Here is an 18,675-nt window from a genome sequence, read left to right on the forward strand (position 1 = left end):
TCTACTTGGAAATAGTTTGAAAATGTCCAAAATGTACCACAAATTGGAAATGTGGAGACTCATGTTTCACACATTATATTGCATATGTTGCACCAAATTATAAACCCATCTTCTTCCCTAAACTAGAAAATTTCACTTATCGATCTACAAAACATGCTAGAGCCCACTCCTTTGTTTACCATGGTTAAACCAAACTACCATAGAAGAAGGAAAAAAGATGAAGATTTAAAAAAAAGAAGCATAGGTATTCACTTTTAGTTGACATGAAAGCACTCATGTGAGAGCCATAAATAAAATAAGAGAGAAGTTTATTGTTGGGTTTGCAAGTTTAGCGTGAAATGTCCGGCTACTTGCATTGTGTTCTAAACAGAAGAAAATGATGTGAATGTTGTAAAGCCTTTTCGGCGAGCAAACTAGTTGTGTGCGTGATCTCAAATCGAAATTGCTAAGAGTTTCGATAATGATGTGCTTAGATTGTGTAATGTTGCAAGGCACACTCATTAGTTTGCGAGGAGATCTAAAGTGCCTTTATAGATGATTTACACCACAAGATGCATGCTAAAAAAAAGACCTTCAATCGCATGGATTGTCGAGTAGTAATAGTGGCAAAATCAACTCCCATTTTTGTTGTTGAGGCATGAACTTGGGGCAAATGTCCCCCCATCACGATTCACAGAAAAACATACAAAAAACTGGCAGATTAGTTGGATCGAACTGCTTTTATTTTATTTTACAAGCATCGAATGGAATGTATGTACATTATTCCTCGGAATCTGATCGTGCTGGACACATGTTTGGCACGCGACCTTCCGAAACCGCATGGACCTAATTTTGGTAAGAGGAGGAGATATCAGAGGAGATGTACGAAAGAGCGAGTTCTTGCGCATTTGTGTTTTTTTTTTTCGAACCAGAGGTTTGTGAATGGCGCCTGTCGAGATTCGAACCCGAGTCCTCGTGATGCCCATCAGGAATCATGATCAGTGATGATATTATAGAGTTTCTCAAATATGTATCTCTCTGTATATATATTTTGGATCCCTCCTTCCTTCATATGAGGCCACTTAAAAACACCACCAAAACCCTAACCCTAACCCTAACCCTAACCCTAACCCTAACCCTAACCCTACTCTGCTCCCCTGCTCCCCTGCTCCCCTGCTCCCCTGAATCCTCACTTCCTTCACTTTCCCAGAAGCATGTGAGTAGCCTCCACACTTTCTCTCACAAGGCTAAAACTGCATTCTCATTTTTCTTTTTTGTTTAAAGTTTTGATCTTCTTTTCTGTTTGTTGGCCATGAATTTTGTCTGGTCTTCATGCTTTTCCCAAAGCTTTCCCAAGCCTCCACACGTTCTCCCACATGGCTAAAACTGCATTTTCATTTTTCATTTTTGTTTAAAGTTTTGATCTTCTTTTCTGTTTGTTGGCCATGAATTCTGTCTGGTCTTCATGCTTTTCCCAAAGCTTTCCCAAGCCTCCACACGTTCTCCCACATGGCTAAAACTGCATTTTCCTTTAACATTTTTGTTTAAAGTTTTGATCTTCTTTTCTGTTTGTTGGCCATGAATTCTGTCTGGTCTTCATGCTTTTCCCAAGCTTTCCCAAGCCTCCACACGTTCTCCCACATGGCTAAAACTGCATTTTCCTTTTTCATTTTTGTTTAAAGTTTTGATCTTCTTTTCTGTTTGTTGGCCATGAATTCTGTCTGGTCTTCATGCTTTTCCCAAGCCCTCCCTCCATGAAGCAGCAGGGGATGAAGAACATGTGTTTATTCCTTCTTGCTTTTCACTGATTTGTGGACTCATTTATGCCCGGATTGTTGTCATTGGATTTTTGGTGATGGTATAATAGTGTTTTGATCCTGGATAGACTCTGGTATAGCCGCACCAACGAAGAGATATCACTCTCCTGTTCATTTATACGATGCAAGATCTTCGTTGTAATATGATTGTGATAATGGTACATGGAAAGATTGATCAGAAGCATGAGTTTTGCTCAAACGAATTCTTTTCATTATCGCAATATTTTGTCGGTACTGATGTACCTACAGTACATGACTATGCCCAGTCAACCGGGCCCGATTGCCAGACATTATGGCAAATTTTATCTTGTTAGATTGCTCAAGCTAATCCAATTGACATGGCGGTGGATTTTATCAAAGGATTGAAAACATTATGCAAGGAGGGCATCAGCCTTTGTGAAACCATATTGATTGTAGACAACTTGATCGTCCATGGGCTGAACCCATGGTTTTCAGCCACCATATTGTACCATTTAGTGCAAGGATGCATTGATAGGAAGGACCTCGAGGCTGCAAGGCTTCTGCATTCCATCGTGATGAAGCAACCCTATCCACTTGACTCCTTCTTGGGAAGCCACTTAATTAGAATGTATGCATTGTGTGATCGTCTATCAGAAGCCAATGATGTGTTCTATAAGGTCTTCAATCCCAATGCATTTGCATGGACTGCTTTAATCCTTGCTCATTCGAAGCTTGGTTCTAGTAGATATGTGATTCACTTGTTTCGTCAATTGCAATTGTCAGATGTCACCGCTGGAGAGCACATCTATGTTTCAGTACTGAAGGCATGCTCGAGGATGGAGTTTCTTCATGAGGGTATGTTGATCCATTCACAATTGGTTGAAAGTGAATTCAACTCAAATGTTACTGTTTGTAATATGTTGATTAGCATGTATTGTGCATGTGGTTGCTTGCGTGATGCATGTAAAGTGTTTGAGAAGATGCATAAGTTGAGTGTGGTGACATGGAATGCAATGATCACAGGATATAGTATACATAATTGTGATCTGGAAGCTCTTCGACTTTATTTTCAGATGTGTCATGATGACAGGATCAGGCCTGACAATGTAACCATTGTTACGACTCTCAAAGCGTGTTCACATATTTCGGCACTAGATTGTGGAAAGGAAATCTATGCTAACTTGATTGAAGATGATTTCGCAATGGATGTTAACATTGTGAATGCTCTCCTTGACATGTTCACAAAATCTGGGGGTATGCAAGATGCCGTCTGGTTATTCCACAATGCAAAACTAGAAGATGCAATCACATGGAGTGTGATGATTGCAGGATATGTTCAAAATGGATGTATTGAAGCAGGCATGGAGCTTTTTAATGGAATGTTGCAAGAAGGTGTTGAACCAGACAATGTCACTTTTGCCAGCATTGTGCAAGCATCCTCAAGCCTTGAAGATATTTCTCAAGGGCAAGTGCTTCATGCATTCATAGTTTCAGACGTTGATGACCAGGATGATGTCTTTGTTGGAAGTGCTCTAATCAACATGTATTCGAAAAATGGGAATCTTGATGATGCACGAACAGTATTCAAGAGATTAAAAATGCTTAACAATGTGGTCACATGGAGTGCACTAATCACGGGATATGCACAGCATGGCCATCAAAAAGAGGTTTTGAAGCTTTTTATGCAAATGCAAGAGCAACATATCACACCCAATTCCACCACATTCATTTGCGTTCTAACAGCATGTGCGGATGTAAGATTGATAGAAGAAGGAAGAGCTGTGCATAGTTATATCATTGATGGTAACCATGACTTAGATGCTTTGGCATCTAGTGCACTGGTTGATATGTATGTGAAATGTGGTAGGCTTGAAGATGCAAAAGCGATGTTTGAAAGATCTCCAGAGAGGTCTATAAGCACATGGACCACTCTCATTGCTGGTTATGCTCGGCATAATGATTACCTTTCAGCCCTTGCACTGTTAAATGAAATGCAAAAGGAAGGTTTGAAGCCGAACACTATCACGTACATCTCATTGATTGCGGCCTGTAGCCATGTGGGCCTCATCGATGATGGCTGCCATTATTTCAACTCTGTGAGAGAGGACCTTTCTATTCTTCCCACCCATGAACATTATAACTGCATGATTGATTTGTTTGGTCGTGTTGGACTCCTTGATGAGGCAGATGTTATCCAGAAGACTCTACCTTTCAAACCTGATTTTGCAGGATGGGTGTCCCTCCTCAGTCATTGTAAAGTCCATGGTGATGGAGACCTTGCAAGACAATGCTTCCGTAGTGCTATGCATACTTGATGATAATAAGCATGCATTTTACAATGACCAAGAAGGGACACCCATCCTGCAAAATCAGGTTTGAAAGGTAGAGTCTTCTGGATGGAGCATGTGTAGATACAATTGATAACTAGATGTATGGGTGATGCATAACTTGCAAGAAAATTCTTCTCTGGTGCCATGTTACTCATTGATAAGCATACATCAATCAATATACACGCTCCTATCGAACATTGGTGGATGGGAGGATTGCATCAAATCAGATATTTGACATCCAGACTTTGAAAAGCATGCTGATGTAGACCTTGCAAGACAATGTTCGATAATGCAATGTTAGTTGATGATAAGCATGCATGGGGATTATACATGCTTGTATAGATTTGTTTAAAATATGTACCTTAAGAGGATTGCTTTATGGTTACACATAACTTGCGAGAAAATGCTTTGATGGTGGTAGGTTACTTGATGCTATATGTGCATCTATATGCATGCTTAAATCAACTATGCATTGATAATTGACATTTAGATGTTGAGATGCACAGTGGTGTAGAACTCACGACACAATGCAGGCATCGATGATAAAATGCTACTTGATGGTGAGCGTGGATTGATATGTACGATCTTATCAATGTGTGGATTTGAGCATAGGTGGAGGGTTACTAGAAAACAAATGATCATTGATATTTAGATCTTCAAATTCATGGTGATGCAAACCTTGGCAGACAATGATGAGGATGTTTTTTGAAACAATATGCCTATATAATTTATACTGAGATTTTGGAATTATGATTGATGGGAGGGAAATAGAAAAAAACGCCCACACATACATGGCAACCCACTTGGCAAAACTAGAAACAATGACAAAGTAACATAAAGAACAAACCACTTGGCAAAACTAACATGTCGGCTTACTCAATATGACATAAATATTTGACCAAGAAAAATGTCTCTCTAGGAAGTTACCAGAGAGTATTACTTGGCCAAGCATGTGCCACACACATCCTCGCTAATAACTTGTCATGTTGAGAAGTTTATCTTTGGGCTTGATGAGAGTTTAAGAACCTCATTGCAAATGTGACAACAATGGATTCTCCTTACAACATTGTAAATCTACTAAGTCATTTTAAAATTTTACTTTGCTCCCCCATCATGTAACGATACAAAGTTCCTTAACAATAGCACTTTTGTTACTCTCGGTGCCAACAGTCCTTGAAAATATTCACTGATCGACATAACACATTGCAAAGTGAACATATGTCCCCATATTATTAGAGTTGAATTTTAAAAATCATGGAGAAACACTTTGTGATGCTATTAATTATCAAAGCATATAAAAATCAAAGCCATTGGTGATCGATGAAAGTCGAATTAAAGTTCAGTCCAAATGGGCACTATAATGTCTTTGTTAAATGAACATACATAAAAAAAGCCTCAATAATTACGGATTTCACACAACATGAATGCAATTCGAGTTTGTTGGATAAGGTTTTTGTAAATGGAGGCGCACCAAAACAAAAAAGGGAAAATAGGCCTCCAAAGTCTGGACTCTGGTTCCATTGAATGAAGCAACCGAAACCCACTTCGAAACTTCGAATCCTCAACCGCATCACGGAAATATATTCAAGTGCACAACAGAGGATAAAGAAAAGGCATCGGAATTCTTGCGAATCTATGTGAAGTCTGAGGCAGTGGTTGGGAATGTGGAGGAGGAGCGAGATGTCAATGGTCAAAGCTTTTAGCATGTACAAGGGCGAGTGCACAACTGAGGATAAAGAAAAGGCATTGGAATTCTTGCGATTGTATGTGAAGTCTGAGGTAGTGGTTGGGAAACATGGAAGAGGAGCAAGATGTCAATGGTTAGAGCTTTTAGCACCTACAAGTACAAGGCGAGTGCACAACAACGGATAAAGAAAAGGCATCGGAATTCTTGCGAATCTATGTGAAGTCTCGAAGTAGTGGTTGGGAACGTGGAGGAGGAGCAAGATGGCAATGGTCAGAGCTTTTAACACGTAAGAAGGCTGAAAAGACGGTTTAAATGGTTCAGTTTGGTTTCAACTTTTCCCTAAACGATTTTGGTTGGAATAGTTTGGTTTACCATTTTCTTAAAGGGTTTCGTTTAAATGGCTGGCTTGAGAGTACGTAAATGGTTTTGGTTGGTTTTTGTTTTTGTTTTATACAAATGGTTCGGTTCGGTTCAGTTCAGGTCGGTTTCAAGGAAAAGAAACCGAACTCTTAAAGGGTTTCGTTTAAATGGCTGGCTTGAGAGTACATACGTAAATGGTTTTGTTTGGTTTTTGGTTTTGTTTTATACAAATGGTTCGGTTCGTTTCAGTTTCAAGGAAAAGAAACCGAACCGAACCGAACCGAAACCGAAACCGAAACCGAAGAGGGTCCATATACGATTGTTAATAGTAGGGAAGAATAGAGAAAGGGATTGATGAAAAGAGCTCGGAGGAACAGAGGAACAGAAGAGAGGAACAATGGCCAACAAATCGGTGGCACAGAAGATACTGAAAGACCTGGACTGGGATGCTCTCGGGAAAGCTGTGGTCTCTGATGAAGGGAGAAGAGAGCTCAACAACCTCCGCAGAGCTTATGATGACTTCCGGAATGTTCTTGACACCAAGTTTTCTCTTGTAAGGGCTGTACCCATCATCTCTTTCGTTCTTCTTCTTCTTTTTTTTTGGGGGGGGTGGGTGGGGGATGGGTTGTTTCCCCCTGTTTTATATGTATGTGAATGGGTTTTAGCCTAATTAGGGTTTGGTTAAGGTTAGATTTTACACATTTTATCTGGCCATGATAGGCTTTTTGGAGTTACTATTGCTATCTTTTTTGGAGCCTGATATGCATGCACGTGCGCATAATGTATGTCCATATATATGTTCAATACACACGTGCATATATGTATATCATATATGTAATGCAGTTGTACATGCTTATGCTTATTCATACACATATGGTGACATGCATACATACAAACACATATTTATGCATGCATATACCGATGTGTAGACACCATGATTGATCCTTTGACATGTTCTTACTGTTGTAATGATCCTCCCCCCCTAGAGAATTACTCTGCTATACTCGTATAAAGCTTGCATTTTGAATGATGGATCACATCATGCTTATTGAAATCACTATTTTACGCTGCTTCTGAGGAAGTTATAAGATAAAGTGCTTAGCGTTCCAGGATTCAGAATTGGAATTTGTAGAAGTACATTAAGTGGGAACTAGAGCAAGCATTTGAAGAAAATAATTGTGAGTCAAAGATTGTGATTAGTGTGCATTTAGTATCCGAATTCGTTTACTCTATTGCCATTCATTCTGGTGTTTTATTGGCATCCGCCAAGCAATCTGGTTTGCTACTGAATTATTTATCCTTCTTCCTCATCCTAATATCTGTTACGAAAGTTTGTTTTGACAATTAAGTTTTGATAGCATACATTGTGCACATGCCAGAAACCAAAGCCTATTGACTGGGATTTCTATAGAGCGAGGCTTAATCCTGGGATTGTGGACATGTTCCAGAAATCTTATGAATGTAAGTGTATCTAAATTGAAATATCGAATAACTGGTTTCGTAAGAGAAAAAATAGTTCATTGTATCACATATATTCTATTATATGAATATGGATATAGCTCTTCATTTAGATGGTATGTTTTTTTAAATCTTGCAACTGTTTAATTTGTCATTATTAAGGGATATTAACTTATACTTCATTTGTTTTCCCCTTTTTGGTGCTTAGCTCTCAAGATTCCCAAATATGAAGACAATGTAACTCCAGAATACAAAAAGAAGTTTGAAGCATTGGTATTGATGCTTCTTTCCTCCAGTTCTTGATTCCACTGTTTTGAGATGATCTTTTATTTTTTGTGCCACGGGCACAGGGAAGAATCAAACGATTAATATTCTTGAGATGCATGTTCGAAAACTTGTATAAATATATTTTGCTATATTGGCTTTTTTGCAGATGGTTAAAGTTGGGGAGCAAGAGGAGCTATCAAGGAAAAAAATATTGGAATGTAAAGAAAATCTAAAGAGGATTAGGGAAGAGAAAGTATGGTCTTACTCTCTTATTTTGTTTTTACTAGGGCAACACATAGAAAATGGCACTCATGTTTTAGGATATTTAACAGAATACCCCAAAGATTTCAAAAAAATTAGAATACCCCTGTAGTTTTAATTTTTGTACTAGATAGGGGTGTTTTTCGATGTGACAGCACCTCCTAGGCATAAATTTTGTGCGATATAGGGATATTCTGGTTATTTGTGAGATTTTAGGGGTATTTTGGATAAAATGTGAAGCCTTTTTTGCTCAATAGTTTTATGTATATTGTAATAGGAGGCCATCAAGAACATGACTGTGGATGACTATTTTGCAAAGCATCCTGAGGTGAAAGCAAAAATTGATGAAGAAATCAAGAACCACAACTGGGGCTATTGATGGAAGAGAGACATTGTGGCACAAAATAAAATTGATTTGTTTCTCGTCTATCTTCTACCTTGGCAATTCTCTTTGTATTCAGAAAGCTGGATCGTCAAAGAATCCGTTTGAATAAAATAGTCATATTAGTGTGTCATCTTTGTGATTATGTCCGAACAGTGATATCATACTGTTGCTTGAAGCCTTTTTTTTAGTGGGCTTCTTTGCGTGTGAAATGGGCATTGCTGTCAATGCATTACCATATTTTTCATAAATGGTTAACGCCAGAAAGTGTACCTGGTACTGTCTTTTCCCCTTATTAGTGTAATGTGGATCTTCCAATCAGCTTTTAGATTACAAAGGGTTTATGGTGGCTGATCCAAAAAATATATATGGGAAATATAATATGAGTTCATATCCTTGCATAGTTCAAGCTTGTACGATCCTTGCAAAGTTGCATATGTATTTGACATTTTGTTGGATGATTTACGGATCATTTTAGTGTGTTGTAACACCATACTTTCGGAATGGCATGTTATGTTACATATTTTCTTTTATACTAATTTCAAAGCTTCTAACCTTGTTTTGCTTGTTATTGTCTATCCATAATGTTATTGTCTTTATGACTTTGTAGAAGCTTTCTTCCTTGGCAATAACCTCCTCATGCATTGTAGGGTCTAGAGCTGAAAGCCCCTTGACTTTCAATATATTCATTCAGTTGATGGGCTTTAGCTATAGCCTTATATCTCCAATGAACCGTATAACCCTGAACCCTAAATGCTTCAATTGAGGGTTCTCAAACAATGAGTTAAAGGAAGAAATTGTGCACATTCTCAACCTTGACTTCTCTTGTAAGACGCAATGGCATTTGCACAATGCATCAATGTAGATGTCTCCATGCTCCACTCATTATTGCAGGAGTGTGAGATCATGTGCAAAAGCAAGAAACAGCCCAACTTTGATAGATTGAGAGAGTTGATGGTGAATTTGCAGCATGTGGCATTCCACTTAGAGAGAAACGGGGGAGAAGATTCAAAGACCAATGTAGGATATGAGATCAATAATGTAATGTGTGTGTCTTTATTGAATAGGGGAAAAGCAGTGTCCACCTAAAAGCTATAAAATGATTCTGTCTAACAAAGCTCATGAATTCATCTGGACATTGTTTTTATATGACATTCGTATCAAATGGTAATGAAAGAAAGTATTGGGATTCTTAGCTTGTCCATCATCATAAGAAGCTTTGTCAAAAGGTTTTGTATACCCCGTCTCAACTGTGACAAGCCATGGTGAGCAGCAATACATACTTGAATGAACTGTGATATATCCTACAACTGTATGTACATATGTATGTATGTTGTTGGAAGTGATAAATGGATGCTTCTGGGCTGCATGGGGAAGTATTGTCCATATAACAAAAATAAGATATGGTTTGAGAGTTAATCCATTGAGAAGAGAGAGAGAGAGAGAGAGAGAGAGAGAGAGAGAGAGAGAGCCAGTCTTTCTTAGGGCCCTGTTTCCAAACAGGGATGAAGTGACCCAAGACCTTTCTGTCTCTGTCTCTCCCCCCCCCTTTTTGAAGCTCAGATCTTTCGCCCAGCTATGGCCATGCACACTTATACTCTAAGCCTGGACATCGCTCATACCTGCCTTCTTCACTCTTATACCAAATTCACTAAACCTTTGAAGCCTCCTTCTCAGTTAAGAATAAGTAAGCATCTTATCCCATAACGGCTAACCCCTGCTCTTTTTTTATTTATTTATGGGTTCTGATTCATTTCTTCCCTGTCACTGCCCTCTAAATCTTGGTAAATTATTTGCCTTTTTTTTGGTCAGATTATAATGTTTTTTCCAATTAATTTCTTCTTCGTTTTTGGTTCTAGTGGCATCTTCTTCATTACAGGGAGATCCTATCAAGGATTGGATTGTGGGAGAAGGAGGTGCTTCTAAAATAACTAAGATACGGTCAGTGGGCGGTGGATGCATCAACAATGCTGCCCATTATGAGACCGATTCGGGATCTTTCTTTGTGAAAACCAATAGGTAAGTCTATTTTGCCGTTATTTATTTCAAGCTGAATCCAGTGGTAAATTAATGGTTTCACATATAACATTGCTTTCAGTCATGAAATTTTGTAATATGCTTTGATTTTCCATCCTCGTAGGCGTTACGTTTGAAGCCTACAATAAGGTTTTTCACGAAACTTTGCATTCAATCACGACACACTGCCGAAGATTGTCAAGTTTCTGATATGCCTTATTTTATTGGTCTTCATAGGCCTTAGGTTTGAAGGCAAAAGTGAAGCTTCACATGTAACATTGTATAGGTAAGGTGCTGCATGCAACATTGTATTCGAATATGAAGCTCTCCCGTAACTCCACAATTAGCTTCCTCATCTATAGTAGCCTTTTCAAGTTTGCACCCTGATGTTTCCGATACACTCGCTTAAAAGAGGACCAGGAATCAGAATTTTGGATCTATGCATAAACTAGGAAAATTATTGACAGAAGTTTGAAAATTTCTAGAAGAAATGAAAGTCTGATTTTGTTAACATTCTTTATTTAGTTGTTCTAAATGCTATTTATGATCATCGTAGAGACATAGGGCCAGCTATGTTTGAAGGTGAGGCAGTGGGTCTCGAAGCAATGCATGCTACCAACACTATTAGAGTGCCAAAGCCCTTCAAGGTAAACCACTATAAATGCATTATTATTAAGTGTTAGTATTGTTTTAGTTAGCCTGGAATAGTGATTCCTTTTGCTTGATATGTTTTCTAGGCAGGGCCACTACCAGGCCGAGGTTCCTACATTATTATGGAGTATATTGACTTTGGCCCAACTAGAAGCCAGGTATGCAATGTTTTTTATTTTTTTACTCTCAATTCTATGATATAATCACATGTTGCACACAAATATATTTAGTCTTCTCCTCGCATGCATCTGAAATGAAGGCTGATTAGAGCAGAATGTGGATTTACCTTGTGCAAAAGTTAAAATATTAGACTACCATTTTCTTTCTAAAGTTGATATTGTGACTCCCCTGGGGCGAATTCAAACTAGAATTTTGCCAGATCCTTACTCTTGCAGTTCTTTTGTAATAAAGGTGATCATTTATGCAAAAGCCCAAGCCCATTCTTCAGCTTAGGGTATCAAGATACTAGTGGGTTTGATTTCTTTCGCTAATTCACTTGGCTTTGCACACTTATTTCTAATTTGTAAACATGCTTTTAGTTGCAGTGTGAGATCATGTGATCATTTGATTGAATGCTTTAATGGAAGTATACGTTAAATGAAGACATCAGTTGCAATGTCTTGGAATATCATCTAACATTGCAAAAAAAAAAACTGTTTGTGTTTTTCATCATCATCATCTAGGCAGATCTTGGAAGAAAACTTGCAGAGATGCACAAGGTTGGGACAAGTGAAAAAGGATTCGGCTTTCCTATGGATAACACAATTGGAAGGTAAAACTTACAGCAATGCACAAGGTTGGGACAAGGGAAAAAGGATTTCGCTTTCCTATGGGCTATTGGTGCCAATATAATCTATAATGTATATTAAAATAGATATAGGCTCATTTCTAGTTCTGCCCATTAATGAAAAACTTAATATGTTGCAGTACACCTCAACAGAATCCTTGGACAGATGATTGGATTACCTTCTATAGTGAACATAGATTAGGTTATCAACTTAAACTTGCACAACAACAATACCGCGATAACGATCTCTACACAAAAGGTAAGAAGGACTTATGTCAAACTTAAATAACAAATTCAAGTTACTGACCTCAAGATGAAAGGCTTTATATTGCAAATAAATTGCTGCTAATTTCAGGTCAAAAACTTCTGCAGAACTTGGGTATGCTTTTCAAGGATACAGAGGTGAAGCCATGCCTTCTTCATGGAGATCTATGGAGTGGAAATGTAGCATCTGATAAGGAAGGAAACCCTGTCATACTTGATCCTGCTTGCTATTGTAAGTATAAGTTGAAGCTCATAATGTTGTTTGAGTTTGAATGTCGATGTCAATTAACAGCGTGATTTAAGAATGTAGATTATCATATAAACTTATTTCAACCCAAACAAAAGAAAATAGAAAAATATAGGGTAATACTCCCAAGATAGTGTTTCAGTGATTATAGGACGTTCAACCCAAGCAAAAGAAAAAAGAAAAATATAGGATTTCATATGGCCATGTGAGAAACTAGGTAGCTTATCTCATTCTAATGATTGATCTTTATTGTTATGACAAGATGGGCACAATGAGGCGGAGTTTGGGATGTCATGGTGTGCTGGTTTTGGATCTTCATTTTATGATGCATATTTTGAAGTAAGTTCATCTGCCATATATTGTTGTTTCTTTGAGCACTCTCCTTCATTTGCTAGTGAAATCATTTTGAAAATACCCTCAGTCTCCCTTGATGTCCCCAAATGCACGATATTTTGTTATTTGCCCAGGTACTCTTGGTCAATCCTTTGAAAAGAGAACAAATAGCACATGTAAATGAGAGAAAAGAGATTACTTGACCATATCATATAGGATTTCATAATTTTGTTGTTTCAAGTGGTAAAGGCATTTGGGCAAATAAAGAAATTAAACTCAGGTGCATTTTGGAGTTTTTCAGTATAGGAATAATATTTAGTAGATGTTTTTGTGCTTGAAAACTTTCCTTTATAGTGATATGTAAATTCAATTCTCTCTTCACTTCCCATGGTGTTGGCTTATATTTTGTCTTAAAATTAGTAGTATCTATAATGCACTCTGCTTAATATATAAATCTGAAGATATTTTTTGTGGAATAGGTAATGCCGAAACAGCCAGGATTCGAACTGCGGACAGATTTGTATAAACTATACCACTATCTCAACCATTATAACATGTTTGGTTCAGGTTATCGTTCTTCATGTACATCTATTGTCGATCAGTATGTACGTGTTCTAGGGTTGTAATCTATCACCACGATTTTATAAAAGTAAGGAATTCTTCCATTTCTTATATTTGATGTAACATATGATCCCGAGCGCTCAGATTGACATTTTACGGATCCAAAATCAGAAGTTTGGATTGCACTATTTTCTGATCTTCCAAAATGAAAAACACTTCAAACTCTTCTTACAAAGTATTGATGTATAACCTTCTCTATAATGTATAAAAATATTTAAACTCCTTCCATGGATTGTAAATTTGTACTAGCATTGCTTTCTCTTAGAGCATACATTTCATAGAATCTTATTCAATTGGTTTTGAGGATGATATCATTATCAATTAAGATCAGGCATGTAAGCTCACAAAAGTTCAGTAAATTGTGGACCATTGTTGTTGGGTGGACATTTATGGTGATTAAAATATAGCTATTCAATGAACAATTATGGTAAATGCAAGGTTGTGCATGTTTTCTTAGTGGATGTAAGACAAACTATCACCGGGGACCCTCGATGATGGTCAATCCTACTCGGTTATGAAAGCGCCCTAACCATAAATTCGTCTAATATGTCGAATTATTTCTCATATGTCAATTCAACTTCCTTCAAAACAATGATCAAATGTGATAATGTAGATAAGAAGGCATTTTAATAGGAAGTGTCATGTTCTATTTACCTTAGTGCTTCAATCAACTGAGCTATTAATTCCCTTCATCACATTTTCATTCAAGAGAAGATGTCATAGATTATATATAGATTCCACAACCCAACCAACAGTCCTCCAATGTTACATATGAAATTGAACCAACCAAAAATGGCCTCCACTAGTTTTAAAGCATGTGTAATAAACATTGGTTCTATAAAAGAATCATTTTATTCGTCTATATAAAATAACATGCCCATTTGAGATTTGTGCTTGCATTCTCATTTTAGGTCATAGAATTAAAGATTTCGTTTGTATATTACCATTCACCATAAATTCTTTATGGTTTGGACTAAGTACTCTATGTTATCTACATTGAGTTCCAATACAATGGTTATTGTTGGGAATTATATCATATTTGTCCAAACTTTGGTTACTTGATCGTGACTCTCACGAAGCTCCATTAAAATCTATCAAGCAACTCGGCATATAAAATCTCGTTCCATGCATCTGGCACACCAGGGAGACACCAATGTAAGCAATCTTGATGTTGTTGGTCTAGTTTATACTTTGAGATATGTGCATCATCCCGGAATGCTGAAATGTATGTAATGTTAAGAAGATGAATCCTTGTTCCTCTCACCGCATCCTCAGCTATCTTATCAACCACTTGACTAGACACATTTTTCTTCTCAACAGGGACAACGTTATTATCACATCGCCCCCCAGAATCCCACTCTCCTTCGAAAAAGTGTCGCGGTGAGAGAGACCGCATGTACACCTCGGCTTTCGTATAGTTGTGCGTTATCTTATCATCTAACCATGCCATGAGCTTGGTCAACGAGAGTCGCCGCAAGGAATCCAACGTTTGAAACCGAAGATCGGTGAATGGTTCCCCATTCATATAATGTATCCACTTATTAGCAACCATCTTTCCCCTATTCCAATGGTGGCCACTATTGAGAACTATAACATGCATGGTGTCAATGAACTTCTCTAGAAATAGTGGTGGGCGATCAAGGTGCACGGAGTAGAAGGTGTCCGGATCGGTCTCATTGATCGGTTGGATGTCGCATAGAAGTACAGACCAGTAGTGTATGATTGTGGTGTTTGTTTTTATGAATCGATGTGCGACACCATCAGGACGCCTGGCCCCGGGTGGAAGCTCAAGGCCATACACAAACCCGACATCTTCTACTGAGTTATCGTCTTTGCCACCAGTGAGCATGCACATCAATGACTGGTGTTGTTGCCTTCCCATTGAATCCCCGATAAATAAAATCACTTTATTTGACATCCTACAAAATGGCATATTGAATATTATTGTCATATCAAACTCAGTGATCATATGCATAATCCAGGTGCACAAAGATAACATGAAATAAATCCTATATATTTGTTAAGGACCTAATACATATTCCTAAATGGTAACTTCTGGTTTCTTCTAAAAATGACTCACCTTCTAAGGAATCGTCGGCTATTAAAAAGTGGTAGATCGCATTCCGAGGGTTGCCAACGGTACTTTTCGTACTCAAAATCGGGGCGATTTGGAGATAGTTGACATGCCCAAGAGCTCACAAGCCATCTTTTGCAACTCGCTCCCGAGTATAAAGGCTTTGCATTGGTCTTCACCCATTTACCCACACTGTAATCACAACCTGAAAAAAAGACAAGACAGTGGAATAGTGCCACATTTAAAAAGACTACAAACAGAATACACATACATACAATTACATATACATGCATGTATATAATTGATATACACATATGTATAAATACATCATATCAATATATACACATAAATAGATGCACAAATATATATATATATATATATATTTAGACATAGACAAATATACATGCATACACATACACAAACCCCCATACATACATATACAACACATATCTCTCATACATATGCATATCTCTCAAACTCAAAATTTTGGGAAAGACAATTACTCGACGTATATTTGATGCCGGTCCCTAATCGATATCTTCCTGCAAACATTATTAAGATGATCAGAGATAGATTAATATAATATATATGAACTAGATTAACTCAATGAGCATATAAAACTATAGGTCAGCAATGCTTCATTAATCTATTATAGGCAATGTTAGGAAGTACAAAAAGGAAAAGAATAAACAAGCCAATATGAGAATAAAATGAGATGCTATCATGCAAATTGGATTAAGGAGGATTCAATCAGGACACATTAAATGGTAATCATCGATTGACACATACGTGATGTATGTTCGCAATATTAGAGAATAAGAAATGGCCCCAAGAATATTATAAAATCATTTGTTTTGCAAAATAAATTTACATAATTTTTTTTAATTAACTCACTAAAAAAAGCACAATCACTCATTAATAGAAATAGGAAAGGCTTCACATATGTATATGTATTCTATACTATGAACAGCCCAATGAATGCGAATATGTCAATCTATGAATGGTATACATAACTGTAGATTTCAATTGCAAACTTAGGAAGCAAAACTAAAACAACAACAAAAATAATAATGAAACATGGATTAATGGGAATTATTAACTGAGCATATAAAACCCCATACAGTCACAATGTTGGCATTAATCATTGGAACTTCCCATTAAGATTTCAAAAAAAAAACCATCACATCCATTTCCTAGAATCGCATGGAATGCAAGTTACAGAAAAATTCAAAAACCAAACAAAACGCAAAATATTCAGTCTTTCTGAATGGATGCAAGATATATGATGAAATGGTTTGGCAGATCAGATGTATTACAGTTGGTTAATGATTCATCAGTAGATTCTTCTACTGAGAGAATGGGATTTTCGGCGATTACCCATGTATCTATCATGGGCCTTAAGGCTCATCTTTCAGGCATTAATTATATTGCATCTGTCACACCATAATTTTGTAAAAAGCTAAATAGATCACACACACAAAAAAAGAAAGAAAAAGAGAGCCAGACAAGACAGACATTCTCATAATATTGATCAAAATGAGCAATAATAATAACATGATGGGTTGGTTCCAAAACAGATTTGGAGGAAGATTAAACTGAGAAGCAACTAAAATACATATATGGATATGGATATGTATCTGTAAGCGTATAGATGGATGCATATGCATATGTATATACATACATACATACATACATGTACTCACTCTCATAGCACAATGTTATTATGTAAGACTGATTAATTTCATTACCCTGAAAAATGAGATGGTGGGTGAAGGTGTCCTGTGGGAACAGATAAAGCAGACATGTGAAGGTCCCAATGAGTATGTATGTTGACACGATGGGCATCCAGAAACCTCTCCATCCAATCGATTTGAACCATTTCATCTCTACTCCTACTCCTACTACTACTACTAAGGCTTAATTCTCAAAAACAATCGATAAGCTATGAACAAACTTGTGATCGCCCTCTTGTGCTTCTCCACAGAGCTGCTTTCCATATCCAGAAACAGAACAAACATTCACACAAAAAGAAGAAGAAGAAGAAGGAGAAGGAGAAGGAGAAGAAGCATGATCTTGATTCTTGGGCACATGGCAGATAATTTATTTAAAAACAAAGAAAAAGAAGAAGAAGAAGAAGAAGTTGAAGGATCTGAATCACATAAACCACCATACCTTACCATTACCATGTCTGCTCCTCTTTCTCCTGCACCGCCCTCTCCTCCTCCTCCTCTTGGGGCGGGCCATGGGACCAAAGGGCCTGAATTTTGTCGGGTTACTAGTAAAGTTTTTCGAGTAGCATTTTTTAATGTAATCAGACTGCAAAAACTAACATGTCATTTGATTGATTGAACAACATTTCAATTTGATTGATTTTGATATACAAAATGTGTTTTTAATAATGGAAAGCTCTGTATGTATGTATGATGCTTCATTCTTATACATTTTGATTTGATATACAAAAAAAAAGAAGTGTTTTTAATAATGGAAAGCTCTGTATGTATGTATGATGCTTCATTCTTATACATTTGATTTTGATATACAAAAAAAAAGTGTTTTTAATAATGGAAAGCTCTGTATGTACGATGCTTCATTCTTATACAATTTCATTAATATATATATAAAGTACACAAAAGAAGATGCACTAAATAAACATAACTACCTCACAAAGATAATGAAATACATAAAATAAAATATATCGTGTGTTAATTACTATATAATAAGTATATATAAGAAAAAAAAGGTTAGTAAAATTTTTGTTTTAACTTAAAACTTAAAACATTAAAATCAAACCTAGAGTTTACACTCTTAAAGTATGTTATTGTTTAGAATTTCCAACTAATATTATTAGTAAAGAAATTACGAATAAATATATTTGAGAATATATACCATCTTTATATGATGATGATATTATTTTAAGCGTGTCATAAAAAAAACATATAATAATTTTAAAAAATAAAACATATATAGTATAATATATATATATTACACACACACGTCATACTATCTATAATAAGTGACATATGTATGTATATATAATATATGTGACATGGACAATAGAATTTTAACATGTCATTTTGACATACATAATTTGTAGGGGCCTTTCGCATGAAAAATAGAAATTTAAACTTTATATGTCACTTGACGTGTATTTTTATTATGTGTATGCTTTTGACGGGCAAA

At 36.7% G+C, this 18,675-nt stretch overlaps 4 protein-coding genes across 5 annotated transcripts; 3 read left to right on the forward strand and 1 right to left on the reverse strand.

The window, feature by feature from the left end:
- The first annotated feature begins 1,600 nt into the window (after positions 1-1,600).
- On the forward strand, positions 1,601-4,126 carry LOC147859999 (pentatricopeptide repeat-containing protein At1g50270-like). Of its 2 annotated transcripts, XM_087325060.1 has the most exons (2): positions 2,505-2,612; positions 2,848-4,126. In XM_087325060.1, exon 2 carries the CDS (start codon positions 2,960-2,962, stop codon positions 4,070-4,072), a length of 1,113 nt encoding a protein of 370 aa, XP_087181186.1. In that variant the 5' UTR covers positions 2,505-2,612; positions 2,848-2,959; the 3' UTR covers positions 4,073-4,126. The 2 variants fall into 2 exon arrangements, with proteins under 2 accessions (XP_087181185.1, XP_087181186.1); XM_087325059.1 differs by having other exon boundaries at positions 1,601-4,126.
- Positions 4,127-6,493: 2,367 nt separating this feature from the next.
- On the forward strand, positions 6,494-8,905 carry LOC147860000 (ATP synthase subunit d, mitochondrial-like). The gene is made up of 5 exons (XM_087324595.1): positions 6,494-6,687; positions 7,514-7,595; positions 7,801-7,865; positions 8,026-8,112; positions 8,398-8,905. Exons 1-5 carry the CDS (start codon positions 6,532-6,534, stop codon positions 8,497-8,499), a joined length of 492 nt encoding a protein of 163 aa, XP_087180721.1. The 5' UTR covers positions 6,494-6,531; the 3' UTR covers positions 8,500-8,905.
- Positions 8,906-9,937: 1,032 nt separating this feature from the next.
- On the forward strand, positions 9,938-13,643 carry LOC147860001 (Protein kinase superfamily protein). The gene is made up of 9 exons (XM_087324593.1): positions 9,938-10,189; positions 10,362-10,521; positions 11,075-11,165; positions 11,256-11,327; positions 11,853-11,941; positions 12,097-12,215; positions 12,312-12,452; positions 12,730-12,806; positions 13,280-13,643. The coding sequence occupies exons 1-9, from the start codon at positions 10,081-10,083 to the stop codon at positions 13,424-13,426; spliced, it is 1,005 nt and encodes a 334-aa protein (XP_087180719.1). The 5' UTR covers positions 9,938-10,080; the 3' UTR covers positions 13,427-13,643.
- Positions 13,644-14,239: 596 nt separating this feature from the next.
- On the reverse strand, positions 14,240-16,133 carry LOC147860002 (protein trichome birefringence-like 16). Its single transcript, XM_087324959.1, has 3 exons — positions 15,999-16,133; positions 15,502-15,700; positions 14,240-15,340 (listed from the first exon to the last, which is right to left on the reverse strand). Exons 1-3 carry the CDS (start codon positions 16,045-16,047, stop codon positions 14,506-14,508), a joined length of 1,083 nt encoding a protein of 360 aa, XP_087181085.1. The 5' UTR covers positions 16,048-16,133; the 3' UTR covers positions 14,240-14,505.
- Between the last annotated feature and the right edge of the window lie 2,542 nt (positions 16,134-18,675).

The sequence above is a fragment of the Azolla caroliniana genome, unplaced genomic scaffold (genome assembly GCF_043228905.1).
Source record: "Azolla caroliniana isolate FFs.n. ecotype wild unplaced genomic scaffold, voAzoCaro1.0.p SCAF_9, whole genome shotgun sequence".
Classification (NCBI taxonomy): domain Eukaryota; kingdom Viridiplantae; phylum Streptophyta; class Polypodiopsida; order Salviniales; family Salviniaceae; genus Azolla; species Azolla caroliniana.

Excerpts from the sequence above, each read along its gene's own strand:
- LOC147860001 (XM_087324593.1), top strand. The coding sequence starts at position 10,081 with ATGGCCATGCACACTTATACTCTAAGCCTGGACATCGCTCATACCTGC. Across the intron at positions 12,216-12,311 it reads TAACGATCTCTACACAAAAG|GTCAAAAACTTCTGCAGAAC; the intron begins GTAAGAAGGACT and ends TGCTAATTTCAG. Across the intron at positions 12,453-12,729 it reads ACTTGATCCTGCTTGCTATT|ATGGGCACAATGAGGCGGAG; the intron begins GTAAGTATAAGT and ends TGTTATGACAAG.
- LOC147860000 (XM_087324595.1), top strand. The coding sequence starts at position 6,532 with ATGGCCAACAAATCGGTGGCACAGAAGATACTGAAAGACCTGGACTGG. Across the intron at positions 7,596-7,800 it reads GTTCCAGAAATCTTATGAAT|CTCTCAAGATTCCCAAATAT; the intron begins GTAAGTGTATCT and ends TTTGGTGCTTAG. Across the intron at positions 7,866-8,025 it reads AAAAGAAGTTTGAAGCATTG|ATGGTTAAAGTTGGGGAGCA; the intron begins GTATTGATGCTT and ends GCTTTTTTGCAG.
- LOC147859999 (XM_087325059.1), top strand. The coding sequence starts at position 2,135 with ATGGCGGTGGATTTTATCAAAGGATTGAAAACATTATGCAAGGAGGGC.
- LOC147860002 (XM_087324959.1), bottom strand. The coding sequence starts at position 16,047 with ATGTTTGCAGGAAGATATCGATTAGGGACCGGCATCAAATATACGTCG. Across the intron at positions 15,701-15,998 it reads CGGCATCAAATATACGTCGA|GTTGTGATTACAGTGTGGGT; the intron begins GTAATTGTCTTT and ends TCTTTTTTTCAG. Across the intron at positions 15,341-15,501 it reads AGCCGACGATTCCTTAGAAG|GATGTCAAATAAAGTGATTT; the intron begins GTGAGTCATTTT and ends GCCATTTTGTAG.